Source organism: Miniopterus natalensis, chromosome 9 (genome assembly GCF_054644295.1).
Source record: "Miniopterus natalensis isolate mMinNat1 chromosome 9, mMinNat1.hap1, whole genome shotgun sequence".
NCBI classification, from domain to species: Eukaryota; Metazoa; Chordata; class Mammalia; order Chiroptera; family Miniopteridae; genus Miniopterus; species Miniopterus natalensis.
In genome coordinates this window covers 30,032,513-30,046,762 of record NC_142089.1, presented here as the reverse complement: position 1 = coordinate 30,046,762, position 14,250 = coordinate 30,032,513, and the positions used below count along the sequence as shown (strand labels likewise).

At 34.8% G+C, this 14,250-nt stretch overlaps 1 protein-coding gene across 3 annotated transcripts in view; it reads left to right on the top strand.

The window, feature by feature from the left end:
- EPS15 (epidermal growth factor receptor pathway substrate 15) overlaps positions 1 to 14,250 on the top strand; it is a 94,729-nt gene that overhangs the window by 16,682 nt on the left and 63,797 nt on the right. For all 3 annotated transcript variants that reach the window (XM_087820423.1, XM_087820422.1, XM_087820424.1), the window contains exons 2-7: positions 2,755 to 2,796; positions 5,977 to 6,066; positions 6,916 to 6,963; positions 9,844 to 9,939; positions 12,093 to 12,158; positions 13,790 to 13,915. In XM_087820423.1, the coding sequence (XP_087676549.1) occupies positions 2,755 to 2,796; positions 5,977 to 6,066; positions 6,916 to 6,963; positions 9,844 to 9,939; positions 12,093 to 12,158; positions 13,790 to 13,915 (468 nt within the window). The remainder of the gene's footprint in view (positions 1 to 2,754; positions 2,797 to 5,976; positions 6,067 to 6,915; positions 6,964 to 9,843; positions 9,940 to 12,092; positions 12,159 to 13,789; positions 13,916 to 14,250) is intronic.

The following is a 14,250-nucleotide window of genomic DNA, read 5'->3' as shown; positions in this document are numbered from 1 at the left end:
ATTGCCATGTTGAAGTTCTTTTTGTTTGTTTGTTTTTGATAATTACGCTTAAATTTTTAATTGTGGATATATGGAAACATTTGTAAATTTTGACAATTGCAGCAAACTCATTAACAGTGCTGTCACAAAGCTCCATTTTAAATAGAAATAACCTCAGAAGTTTTATGCAAATTGTGTTTATCCATTTTCTACAGAAATGGAAATTTATTACTTAATTTTGTATTAAATATACAGTTTCTTCATTTTAGCTCATTGCTACAGAAAGGGCTTATTAGATAATAAAAAATGGTTGCCAGACAACAAAATAAATAAGCAATTGTAGATTTATGCTCTACAATAACAAAACCACCTCAAGAGTTATCAGACTTGACTCCTCCCACCTAACCTGGAATTCCCCACTGACTTATTAGCCAGTTGGTAGCTTGGTGTATCTTGCAGGTCGTTCTACTTGTCATTGTACTGGCTGGCACACCAAATAGCCAGCAGGTGCACCATTGTCAGATACTTTGTCCACTGTCTCGAAAGGCTATAAGCAGTTAGCTGCCCATGGTTGCTTGCGCATGAGGATACTTCTCAGTGAGTCTTCTAGATCCTGCCCTTGAAAAGAAGGTGCTAGTTGTGTTATATCTGTAAAGAATAAGGAACAGAAAGATGGAATTATCACTAGCTCTCTTTCAGATTTCATCACTTGTTCAAGTGATTAAAGCACTTACACAGGATTAACTGATACCTTGGCCAGAAGCTAGATGAATACAGTTAGAGGTGTACTGAATCTATCTTGGCTTATTTTAATGTAGTAATTAATAGTAATAGTTCATTTAAGAAAGTGAGAAAACTGAGGCAAACGGTAAACTGGATGGGGTACTGGGACAGCAGTTTGTAAATCAAGACTGTCCTGAGCAAACCATGGCATTTGGGAAGCAGCATGGTATTGTGAAAGAGCATGGAGTTGCCTGGGAGTGAGACAGACCTGCATTTAAGTCCAGTCTTTGCCATTTAAAAGCTCGGACGAGTAACTTCTCTGAGACTAGGTATTTTAGGGTTCTACAGATAACCAATAAGGGACACACACACATGCTGATTGATATTAAGGAATTGGCTCATGTGTGGAGACTGGCAAGTCCTAAATCTGCAGGGCAACCAGCAGGGTGGGGAACTGGGGAAGAGTTCATGTCGCAGCTGAGTCCAAAGGCATTCTGGAGACAGAATTCCTCCTTTCTCAGGGGACCTCATTCTTTTCTCTTAAGGCCTTCAACTGATTGGATGATGCCCACCCACATTATGGGGAGTAATGTGCTTTACTCAAAGTCTACTCATTTAAATATTAAGTCTACTCATCTAAAAAAAATACCTTTGTAGTAGCATCTAGACTAGTGTTTGACCAAACAACTGGGTACCTTAGCTTAGCCAGATTGACACATTTAATTAACCTTCACATTAGGTTTCCTCATTTGCAAACTGGGATGATAATATGTAGCTCACAAGGATTAAGTGTGGAAGTATTTATAAAGCACTTAGCATAATGTGTTCTCATAGTAGGCACTCAATGAATGTTGGTTTCTTAATCCAGTTTTGTACCCATTAAGACTATAGTCCCAGTCTTGATGCTTTAAAGGTATTTTTCCATTTATCTTTGTATTTCTAAGCTTTTCTTGCCCCCTCATCTCTTTAATAAGCCCTGTCAAATCTATCTTATAAACTTTTCTTCAAAGCACATCCTTTTCTGGTATTTCCAGTGTTCAGGTCCTTCACCAGGCCATTAAATTTATTTCCTAAATAGGACTCTACATTCCATTCTGCTTTTCCTTTTTACATATAGATAGTCACCTATTTACTAAGTAAATAGCTCTTAAACTTGTCCCCTTTTTTCATCCTCATTTTCTTTACTTTTACCATGCAGATGAAGCCCTTCATAAATTGTCTTGTACAAAACTTCACAACCTTGTCTTCACTTCCTATCACCATTCAGAACTCCTTGTGATTCTTTTCAGTTGTAATTGAGCTTTCTGTTGCATGCATGCCTTTGTGCATGCTGTTCTCTGTGTATAGAATCACCCTCTCCCCCCACTCATACTTCAAATTCCTGCACTGATATCACCCCCATGAAGCCTTCCTGGACTCCCTTTCTGGTTCCATCACATTCTTACATATTTGTGTATAGGTGAACCTGAGCCTTCAAACATTGATACTCCTAAACTGCCTTTAAGGTGAGATAATACGTCTGTTCATCATCTGACCAAGGAACCCTTTGAACTGTGGTATGAATTGAACAGGATTCCCAGCCTACAATCATTTCAGATATGATGATAGTATCTTTTTTTTGTACATACATTGGCATAGTCATTTTATTGTTTTATTGAAGTGATTTTTGAATTGTATTTATACGTACTTTGGGCACTTGGGTAGAGGGTGACTGCTTAAGGCTTGGGACTTGAAACTGTCTTTAACCAAGCATTTCACTGCTAATTTGTTACATGTTGGGTTTTGGGTAAAATTTTGCATGAGGAAAAGAATTCTGATGTCAAGAATAATTTTAAAATTCTTGTTTTATTTCTTGTTCCTGCTTCTTAGTAATCTGTGTGGCTGCCTTTATTCACTCCCACTTCCCTCCCACAAGAAACAAAACCAAACTTTTTGAAATCAAGGATATTTTTTAATCATGTTTGTCTTTATTTTTTAAATACATATTGAATGAATACAAATATATTAATAGAAGTTATTGAATAGCATTTAATTTCTATTTATTTATTTTAGTTATCAAGTGGGAATCCTGTATATGAAAAATACTATAGACAGGTAAGATTTTTGTTTGTTTTCCTAGATTGAACATAAAATATGATTTCCACCTTTAATTGTATACATGCAGATTACCAATCAGTTGGGTAAATTTGACATGTCTTGTTTTCATTTTTTTGTGCTTTAGCCTCATGCTTTGAGTACTTAATACTTTTGACAAGCTCTCAGAAATGAAGGAAAGATAATTAAGCCCATATACTTAATTGTCTCAAATATTTATGTATCTTAAAAACCCATAGAATATTAGGTATATTCATCACAATATGAATACCCATATTAACTTATAAGCCAAATGGAAATGACTTTTAGTTGTTTTTAAGACTTTCTAAAGTTTTTAATATTTATAAAGTTAAAACCATGACTGTCATACAAATATAAAATGAACATATGTCGAGGATTTTATTCAACTCATTAATTACTGGGAGAACCAGTAAAATGTAAAAATGAGGATATGAGTTATATTCTCCAGACAAAATTCATTTTATTGATGTGGACAGTAATCAGTTGCACTGCTATCAGTTTTCTGTAATTTAACCAGCATCCCTACAGAGTGTAAAATAGCCTAGTTGATAGAAAGTCAGTCAGGAGTGTATAGATAATCTCCTGAGGGTGTAGACAGTCTCATTTTCCCATTTCCAAATATTGGATAGTTTTTTGTTAGAACACTCTCACCTTGTGTTCATAATCACTGAAAAGGCTGGTCTTTATATTTGACCTGGCTATTTACACAGTTGCAGCAAGCATTAATAAACCATTATAGGTCTCCTTGGGTGTGACTTGCACATCTAGAGAAATACATTCACTATTTAACAAATTCTAAGGCCAGATATTAATTTCTGCCTAAAATTTTTAAAGAATCTCAGATTGTACTTTATAAAGCATCTTTATTTGTTCCTCTATTTTGAGGCTAGCATCCGAACTTTTGAAATTCTACCCCATATTTCACCTGCAGTACCTACAAGTTGAAGTGAATTTATCTCATCTTGAGGTTTCCAATGTATGCTAAGGTTCCTAGTCGGTTAAGTGACCTTGCTTTACTGTCTGAGAGACTGGGACCTTATAAATCAAGTTGCAGGCCAGTTTTCTTGGGAGGGCTTTGTAGACATTGGCTCCACATAAAGACTTGGCTCCACATAAAGTCAGTTCTTGTTCTTAATAGTGGCTTGTTCTATCTGAATAAAAGAGAATCATTCTCAAATATGACCTTGTTTTTGCACATTCGATTTTCTCAATTATAACCTGATAAAAAGGAGACCAGATTTTTATTTAACCTATTGCGATACAAAGTAAGGGCATTCAGTTAAAGGATTTTTTAAAAATATATGTTTTTATTGATTTAAGAGAGAGAGCGAGAAAGAGAGAGAGACAGACATTGATGTGAGAGAAATGTCAATTGGCTGCCTCCTGCAGGCCCCCAACTGGGGATCGAGCCCACAACCTGGGCTTGTGTCCTCACTCGGAATCAACCTGCGACCTTTTGGTGCACTGGAAGATGCCCAACAAACTAAGCCACACCGGCCAGGGCAAATGATTTGATTTTGAATTCCAAAGAATCAGTGAGAATCAGATACCATTGAAAACTATTTCATTCACTTTACAAAGACAGAGTCTACTAAATTGAGGGTTAGTGATAGTGTAAGAAGAAAAATAAAAGAGCTTTCCCACATATCCATTACAAAATAGAATATTAAAATTAACACCAACAATATTCCAAGTAAATAACCATAATCACATTTTCCTCAACAGTTCATTCAGTCCTATATAATTATTTTTTTGGGGTCTGCTTTTATAAAATATATCTACTTCTGGACTGCAGAGAGTCCTGGAAATTCTGACTTAGTCCACCAGTACAGTCTGAAAGTTGTTTAAATGATGTCACCTCAGAAGTCTTTACCCAGAAGTCTATATTTTGAAGTGTTAACAATTTAGAGTACAAAGTATAGTCATTTAGATGAGGTTCTGAGAGTTTGTTGAAGATATAATTGTATCTGGTAACTTATAGCAAAGCCTTTAGGCAAGCATCAGAGTACAACAGAAACTGCCTATGTGTGACAATGACTAAATGGCTGTGTTTAATTTATTTTAGTAACCAAAAGAATGGAAGATAGTAAAATTCTTAATTGGAATACAGTTCATAAAAATTTCATAAGTGTTCATTTAATGTTTCCCCTGAGTGCTTCTATATTTAGACTGTGCTGGGGTAGGTGTTCTTTTTTTCCGCTTCCCTGGTCAGGGAGTGGGGAAAGAAAAGGAGTTCTGGAGAATTCTAGAGGTAGGTTTCCCAACCCTTATTGTTACCCCAAATTTGGATTGGGCAATTCTTTTTTGCTGAGCACTTGAAAGAAAGGACTTCTTTTTTGCTTCTTTGCTGGAATTGGCTTCTTTGGAATGCTTTGTATATGTTTCCAAAAAACTTAGTCTTTTAACTAAACTAAAAAAAAAACACTCCTAAATATCCTAGTATCATTGTTATAACTTTTTAAAATTTGCTTTTTATTTGTAAAAATTGAACTTTACTTTAGGAAATCTTTACAGAACTGAGAGTCATTATTTTTCTTTTAAAATTGTTTTTCTATTCTTGGTGACCTCATTCTGTCTTAAAGGAAAGTCCCCCTCAGTTAAAACGATGTGTTACCCTTAATGTGCATTAGGAGCTTAACAGTTTTTAAAGTGTTTCTTTAAGTTTATTATGGAATCACTGCTGTTTTTAGAGCTGCTTTGATTTTTTAATAAAGTGTTGCAGTTTCTAATAGTAAGTATAAAAGAAGTTTAATGATTTTAAGGTGTTTGAAAAAACAGATAACATATGCAGCTAAGACCTCTCCTTTACATCCTATTGCCACTTAAGTTTATTGGAATTTAAAAGGCAACTATAGAAGACTTGGAGTCAGGAGATAATGTGTTAATGTTATTACTCCACTAATTTACTCTGTTTCCTCTTGAGTTTCAGTTCTATCATTTGTGTAATGGACACAATAAAAAACACTTTGTAAATTGCCAGTGATGTCTAGATGGTACTCTACTTATATGGCTATCTATATATTCCTTGGCCTTGGTTTAGTCAAAGGATTCTCATTCCCTTTTTGAAAAAGCCAGTTGTCAAATCACAAGAAGGAAGGAAGGCAGGCAAATAATTTTGTCTTTGTGTCTGTTGTCAGCTTACCATTTGTATTTTTTCAGGTTGATACGGGCAATACTGGAAGGGTATTGGCTTCAGATGCTGCTGCTTTCCTGAAAAAATCAGGGCTTCCAGATTTGATACTTGGAAAGGTAGTATTTGTTCATTATAAATAGATTATAATGAATATTTAGCAGTGTAGATAAAATGGCTGCAAAATCAGAAAGATACCGTCAGGAAACTTAGAAGGTAGAAAGGAGTCATAGAGGCAATTATAGTAGTGTGATGGAGGAAATTTGAAAAGTAAGGTGTTTTTTAGATGTTTAGAAAACAAATTACATTTCAGTAGGATGAAAAGAGGAAGTAATAATACATTTGGGTATTGTGGGGAGAAGCAGTGCTGCAGACTGGGAACCTTGCCACCCACTCAGAGAGTTGGCTCTATCTCTACTTCCTCTATTATACCTGCCTCTAACTGCGTTTTGTATGTGGTGAATGGAGTGGGGGAATGAGAGGCTTAAGAAAAAGCACAAAAAGGTGGAAAGTCCCTCTGCTGGCTCCACTTCCTGGCGAGTCCTTATACATAATATGTATCCAAAACCCTGAAATGTTATCATTAATAATTTATTTAGAAATAAGCATTAACTATTTCAACTTGCCCATAAGAAAGAATATCATCTTAGTCGAATCTAAAACGTAGTATGTTTTAATAAAAAGAGCATTAGACTTGGAGTTAGAAGCTGGGTTAATGAAAAAGGCATTGGACTGGAAGTTAAAGCCTGGGTTTCAATTCTTTCTCTGATGCCTTAAATGTTCTTGAGTAACTTTAGTGGCCTTAGTATTGCACTAAATGATCTTTAAGGTTTTTTTCCACTTTTAATTCTATGATTCTTAAATCTAATTACCAAAGAGTATGAGGTTGTAAATTGCAGGGATTTAACTTATCTTTAAGATGATTGTCGCTTAAAAATAAATTGATACTTTTTTTTTCTAAATTTCAGATTTGGGATTTAGCTGACACAGATGGCAAAGGTATCCTGACCAAACAAGTAAGGTTCAGAGATTCATATGAAAACATTTTTGAGTGATTCAAACTAAAAAATAGCCAGCAGTTTTTTGTATTTTTAAATTAATAATTGCTATTTACCAACATTAGGGTTTTGCAAGGGCAAGTGTCATAACAATGAAAATATTTCTAATCAGTAGGCATTAAAGTAGCTAATTCCCAAAGGTTAGTGTTAGTTTGGTGATATAGTTCTACTGAAGTATCTCAGTCTTCTGGCTGCTATAACAAAATACCACAGACTGGGTGGCTTATAAACAGAAATTTATTGCTCATAGTTTCAGAGGCTGGAATTCTGAGATCAGGGTTCGAACATGGTCAGGTGAGGGCTCTCTTCCTGACTGTAGACTTCTTGTTGTATCTGAACATGCCAGAAGTTGCAAAGGATCTCTCTGGATCCTCTTTTGTAAGGCACTAATCCCGTTAATGAGGGCTTCCCTGATGTTGTAAGCACCTCCCAAAGGCTCTACCTCCTAATATCTTCATCTTGAGGGGTTAGGATTTGAACATAAGAATTTTGGAGGACATGTGAATAATAGCATGGATTTCCCCCCCAGTCATTTAGAGAGATTTTGCTCTTTGTATCTTATTAAGTTTCTTACATATACAGGGTTTATAAATAAACATGGATTTTTATTAGTTAAGTGATAAGATGATATTGCCACATACATTTGAAAGGAAATTCTTGGCTAATCAAACCTGAGTATTCTGGTCCAGGTCTTAACTGACATATAACACAAAAAAATGGTTTACAGGCTAGATGTAAACCCTAGACCAGTAATTCATTAAAGTGGTTATGGGTGTTGGGTACTATTAGTGTACTTTGAAGTTCTGCTTGTTGGGGATGGATTTCAGAATTATACAGGATTGGATTCAAAGCTTGCTACATGCTGAAACATTGGTTGAGCACTGCTACTCAAAGCTACCTAACCCCCCCCCCCCCCCCCCGCACTCCCCTAATAGGAACTGCTGAAACAGGATCACACTCAGAAAAGGGATGGGAAAATTTTTAATGAGAGGGTCAGAATACCCAGTCTCTTAATTAAGATTCCAGGGCTAGATTGTAGTCCCCATTGAAGCTCCTGGGCAGAAGGGCCAATTTGGTACATTGGAGACATAGGAACACTAAACTCATATGAGCACCCAGAGTCTGCACTCAGTCAGCAAATATTTGTTGAGTACCTGTTTTGAGCCAGACTTTGGAAATACAGAGGTGAATGTGACAGATGTGGTTCCTATCTTAATAAGTTTACCATTTAATAAATTCTTCATTGATATTCCTGGACTTTGGATGTTGAGTTTAAGTTGTCTTTGTTACATCTAGGTGGCTGGATTTATGGGTCTGCAGTTAAACTTTGATGTTTGTGTTGGTGGAATAGATTTTGAATTAACATGAAAAAAAGAAAAGAAACCTATACTTACTGAGTTTCTATGTACCAAAAATGACAGTAGGTGCTTTCTTCCTATAGTATGGTTTTAATTTTGTTCCTCATAATATATTGCAAGGTATCTATTAGCACTCTTTTTTATGGGAGAATTTTATTTCACTTGACCATGGCCTCTCAACTTTAAGTAGCAGAACTAGAATTTATTGCAGGACTATGTCACTTCAGAGCCCATCTATACTTTGGGAGTGCATCAGATTACCTAAGAGTAATTGAATCTCATATATAGAATGAGAAGAGAAAGAGGGTTAATGTTTGAATACGGAGGATACCAGCTTTATGAAGCTGTCTTGGTGGAGGGGCAGAAGGCTTTGGGAGGATCATGCGTTCCAGGCTGCCAAAAGAACAAGGAGGAGGCGGCTTTTTTTTTTTTAATTTTTTTTTTTTTTTTTTAATAAAAGAGGATTTGGTAGCTAGGATGTTATTTGTGACATAGTTAGTAGTTTCTCTAGCTAATGGTGGGAGTTGAAGTCAGATGGCATAGAAGCTTGTGGAATGAATAAAAAGAGAAGGAAAATCTTGAAATAGCATTTCTCAAGAAATTTATGAGGGAAGGCAAGGTATTGTATAAAGCAGGCAACCTGCAAGTGCTCTAAGAATAGGTTAGGAATTGGGTCAGAAGGGTATAGGTGAGAATAGGAGGTTTGAGAAAAGTCTTGAAGGATTGATTGCAGCAGTAGCTGTACTAGAGAGTATTGACAAGTTATGTAACTGGAGTAAAGTCTTGTTATGTCTATTCCCAGACCTGACTTTAACTGAAAACAGCTGAAACCAGTTGCATCAGCATCTTTGCATTTATTTATTAAATTTTGGACTGATACTTCAAATGCCAAAAATCCAAGGACCTTTGGGAGAGATTTATAAGTATTTTCAAGTCAAGCAGTTATATAATTGTTTTTAGATGCTGCACAGTTATTCTCTGTAGCTCTTCTGGAATAGCAATGATTGAGTCACTTGAATGATTGATCCAGTTTCAAAATTTATAGTCTTAAATCCAGAGATGACTTTTGATAACATTTAGATATTATTTTCTCCTGGGCTTTTTCCCCCCAGATTTTTTTCCTCACTTAAATGATAAAAACTATTTCTTAACACCATTAAATATTCTTTGAAGCATGATTATTAACTTTTAATTTCCACTATCTGTATGTATCACTATTTAAGTATTTCCCCATTTATATTAATGTTTGAAACATTTCTGTACATAGATTTTTTTCTCAATTTTAAAGTGTTATTCAAGCAAATGTGCTTTTATATTTGTTACTACATAAAAACCTTGGAGTAATTGTGAATTGTTTTGTATTTTTAAATTATAGGTATGTCTGTGTGTGGGTGGATGATGGATGGATGGATGGATGGATGGATGGATGGATGGATGGATAGGTAGATAACGCTCTTACAATCATATTTTTCTCCCTTAGGAGTTCTTTGTTGCTTTGCGTCTTGTGGCATGTGCCCAGAATGGATTGGAGGTTTCACTGAGTAGCTTGAACCTGGCTGTTCCTCCACCAAGATTTGTAAGAAATGCTATTAAATTTAAATTTTATTTTTTAAATTATTGTATTAAAATAATTTTCCCCAACTCCTATCACCCAGCTACTTTTCTTTTGTAATGGTTACTACTGTTGTTAGTTTTTTGTGTGCCCTTCCAGACTTAATATATGTGTATATAAAGAAATAATAATACTTATTTTCTCATTTTAATTGTAGCATACTGTACACACAATTATATGCCTTATTTTAATAACTTAAATGTTTTGGAGATCTTTACATATCATTACATAAAAGCTTCCTCATTCTTTTTTATAGCTGCATTATATTTCCTTGCTTCCATTCACCATAATTTATTTAACTTCCTATTGATGGACTTCTAGCTTGTTTCTAATCTTTTGTTTTAAAAAATGCTGCAGTGCATAATAACCTTGAATATATATTATTTTGCCTATGCAGAAATGCATTTATATATTTAATTTCTCAGAATTGGAATTGCTGTTGTAAAAGTTTGTACATTTATAATTTTCACGTATAATATCAACGTATCTCCTGTAGTGAGTGGTTGCATTAGTTCACACTCTCACCAACAATTGGTTGAGTGCATTTTTGCTAACATACTGTTGTCAAACTTTCGGATCCTTGTCATTTTGGTAGGTGACCAATGGAGGGTAAGTGTAGTTTTAATTTGTCCTTTTGGTTTTGTGGAATGAGATTGAATAGTTTTCTCATGCTTATCATCCATTTACATTGCCTTTACCTGAAATCTGTTTATAGTCTTTCTTATGTTTTGTGGCTTTTGGTCTTTTTATTGAATTCTAGAGGCCCTTTATATATTAGGACAACAGCTCTTTGTCTATATGAGTTGTAAATATTTTTTCCCAAATTTTTCTTTTGTCTTTTGACTTCATTTATGGTGACTTTTTTTCTATAAAGACATTGTTTTTTATGTACATGACTTACTAGGATTTAAAATTTTTTATGGTTTCTTTTTTTACATTTATGTTAGTCCTGATGTAAGATATGAATATGGGTTCAAATTTATGTCTTTTAAAGATGGCCAGCCGGGCGTGGCTCGGCGGTTGAGCATCGACCTAGGATCCAGGTGATCGAGGTTCAATTCCCGGTCAGGGCACATGCCCGGGTTGCGGGCTTGATCCCCAGTAGAGGATGAGCAGGAGGCAGCCAATCAGTGACTCTCTCATCATTAATGTTTCTACCTCTCTCTCCCTCTCCTTTCCTCTCCCTGAAATCAATATATATTTAAAAAAAATAAAAATAAATTTAAAAGATGGCAACTTTACAGATCTCATGCAGTTTATTGATAGTCATCTTTTCCTTACTGATTTGAAATGCCATCTCAATCATGTGCTAAATTCTCATATGTATTTTGGTTTATTTCTGGATTTTTCTGTTCATTGATCTCTCTGTTTATCCATATGCTGATCTCACATTGTCTTAGTGATCATATTTGGTAATTTGTTTTTATATCTGATAGGGCTAGGCCTCTCCACCCTACTCCTTTTTTTCCCCCCCGGAAGTTTCGTGGCTCTTCTAACTTGTTTTTAAGTTCAGTATTTGGAAAGTATTTGGTCTGAATATTATGAATTTAACTTTAGTTTTGAGAATTTCTGCGCTTTAAGTTTAGGCTTGGAGCCATGGAGTCAGAGGGATAATTTAGGGATATGTTGCCTAACTATATTATTACAAGATTTGTTCAACCATATTTATATGTCTGTATAAGCAGATAAGCATAATTATAATTAGTTGGGCATGCTCTTGATAGGTTCATGTACTTGTAGCTTATAAATCTTAAGTTCAGTTCTTGTCCCAGTTGGCTGGGAAGAAGTCATCAGTTACCAGAGCAGCAAATATTTTTGTTACATTCAGATATCTTTATCTTGATGTCATTTATAATAGGTTTCTTCTGTAATTCTTAAGTTTTATTTAGTGTTCCACAGTCATTTATGTGGCTAATTCAGCTAACTCAGTTTTGGTTTCATTTGTACTTATATGGTCTAATAGAATTAATGTAAAATAGTTAATGTAAAATAGAGTGTGTGTGTTCATTGAGATTCAACAGTTTGTATGAATGTATTTAAATCCAAAGACCTCTTTTTCTTCATTGTTTATTGATGTAAGGATTTCAGCCCTTCATATGCTATATTTTCCTTTTTAGCATGATACCAGTAGCCCCTTGCTAGTCAGTGGAACCTCTGCAACTGAGCTCCCATGGGCTGTAAAAGTAAGTAAACTTTGTAACTATTCTCTCCTTACCCCTGCTTTTCTTCCATATCACCCTCTCTCTGTACTTCTAAAATATATTTGCAATCTTCATTAGACTTTTATTTTTTACTGTTTGGGAAATACTGGTAGTAGAAATCTTTGGAGGGACTTTATAGCACTGTCAATCATTTTGTGACAGTATTCGCTTAATCTCATTCCCGATATAGTGTAAACTAAAAATGGTGATGTTGGAATCCTATATTAACTAAAGTATTTGATGAATATTTCACCCCACTGATATTATATCTAGTTTATCTCACTGGTACTGTGTCTGGCTTGGAAATCCTGGTTAAATAAGCACTGTTTTTAGAGCTATTAAACAAATAATTCTTCATGAAATTATTTTCTGAAATAGGTCTTTTGCTTTATAGGTATTTGGAGACATCACAATGGTTATAGCTATCTTATCAGATTTTCAAAAATACAGTTTATTAAAAAAATTGATTTTAGAGAGATATGAAGGGGGAGACAGAGAGAAAGAGAAAGATAAAGAAAAATCAATTATTGTATGTGCCCTGACCTGGGATTGAACCCACAATCTTGGCATATTGGGATGACACTCTAACCAATTGAGCTATCTGGCCAGGGCCTTATAGAATTTTAAAAGTGTAATTTGAAAATGCTTGTAAAATATAACAAATCAGTGACCTTCAATAAATTTGTACAGTTTTGTCAGAAAGCTATTTTGGTTTGTGTGCCTATGAATGCTTGTGTGCTCTTAACTAATTTTAAAAAGTGTAGGGATTTGGACTTGATTGGACAAATCAAGAACATAGTTTTTTATGTTATACGAGTAACTTGCCAGGATTTTAGAAAATTTTTGTCTTTTTGCTTTAAAAAAAAATTTTTTTTAATTCTCACCCAAGGAGTGAGGATATTTTTTCCATTGGTTTTTAGAGAAAGTAAAAGGGAGAGGGAAGGGGGAGAGACAGAGAAACACTGATGTGATAGAGACACATTAATTGGTTGCCTCCCACACATGCCTCTACCAGGGGTGGGGTGGGGGGTGGATGGAACCTGCAACCCAGGTATGTGCACTTGACCGGGAATTAAATCCGAGAACCTCAGGTGCGCAGGCTGACACTCTAACCACTGAACAACTCCAGCCAGGGCGAAAATTCTTGTTACTGATATCTTTGCTTTGGGGAAAATGGGAGAAACTTGATGTTTATTCCTACGGAAGTGATTTTCTTTTTAAAAGTTGTTTGAGTTTGAAATGTGATTAACATCACGTTTAGAAAGTCGTGGAATGCCACTAACTAGATGTGTGTTTTTATAAAAGTTACTTCCTTTCTGTGGATCTATTTAAATAAGAAGGTTGAACTAGGTGCTTTTCTCAAAGCCCTTGTATCACTGAAATCTTGTGATTCTAAACTAACAATAGAAAAGCAAAGATAGTATTCCATCTGCAAAAGGAATGGAGGGGATACTGAACTCAGATGGAGGAACTTAAATTATCATTTACTATGTTTTTTAAATGATGAGTTTTAAAAAATATGCTGTCTATCCTTTGAGGGCTTGATTTTTATAACTGCAACAAAATCCTTTTCATCATTGTTTTAATTTGTGATTTTTTTTTTTATATTATAGTCTGAAGATAAGGCCAAATATGATGCAATCTTTGATAGTTTAAGCCCAGTAAATGGATTTCTGTCTGGTGATAAAGTGAAACCAGTGTTGCTCAACTCTAAGTTACCTGTGGATATCCTTGGAAGAGTAAGATATTATTAAATTCTAAATGTAATTTTTATATATTTTAATTTTGAATCTACCAGGAGCATTTATAGCTCATTGTTAAAAAATGCACATATCTTATTTTGAAGTTGTGTTACAGAATTTTTGTGTTCTGACAATATATAAAATCATTGCCAATTTTATTTCTTTATTTGGTTATTCCTTCTAAAATATGGGTGTTTGAAATCTAGAAACCCTTTAATACGTCTTTTTTTCTTTGTGTTGTACACTCTGACCTCTTGACTTAATTTCCAGAGACCATCAGTAATTTACATCTGCCACCTACTCCACAGCTGTATCATGAGGCTTTGTCATAA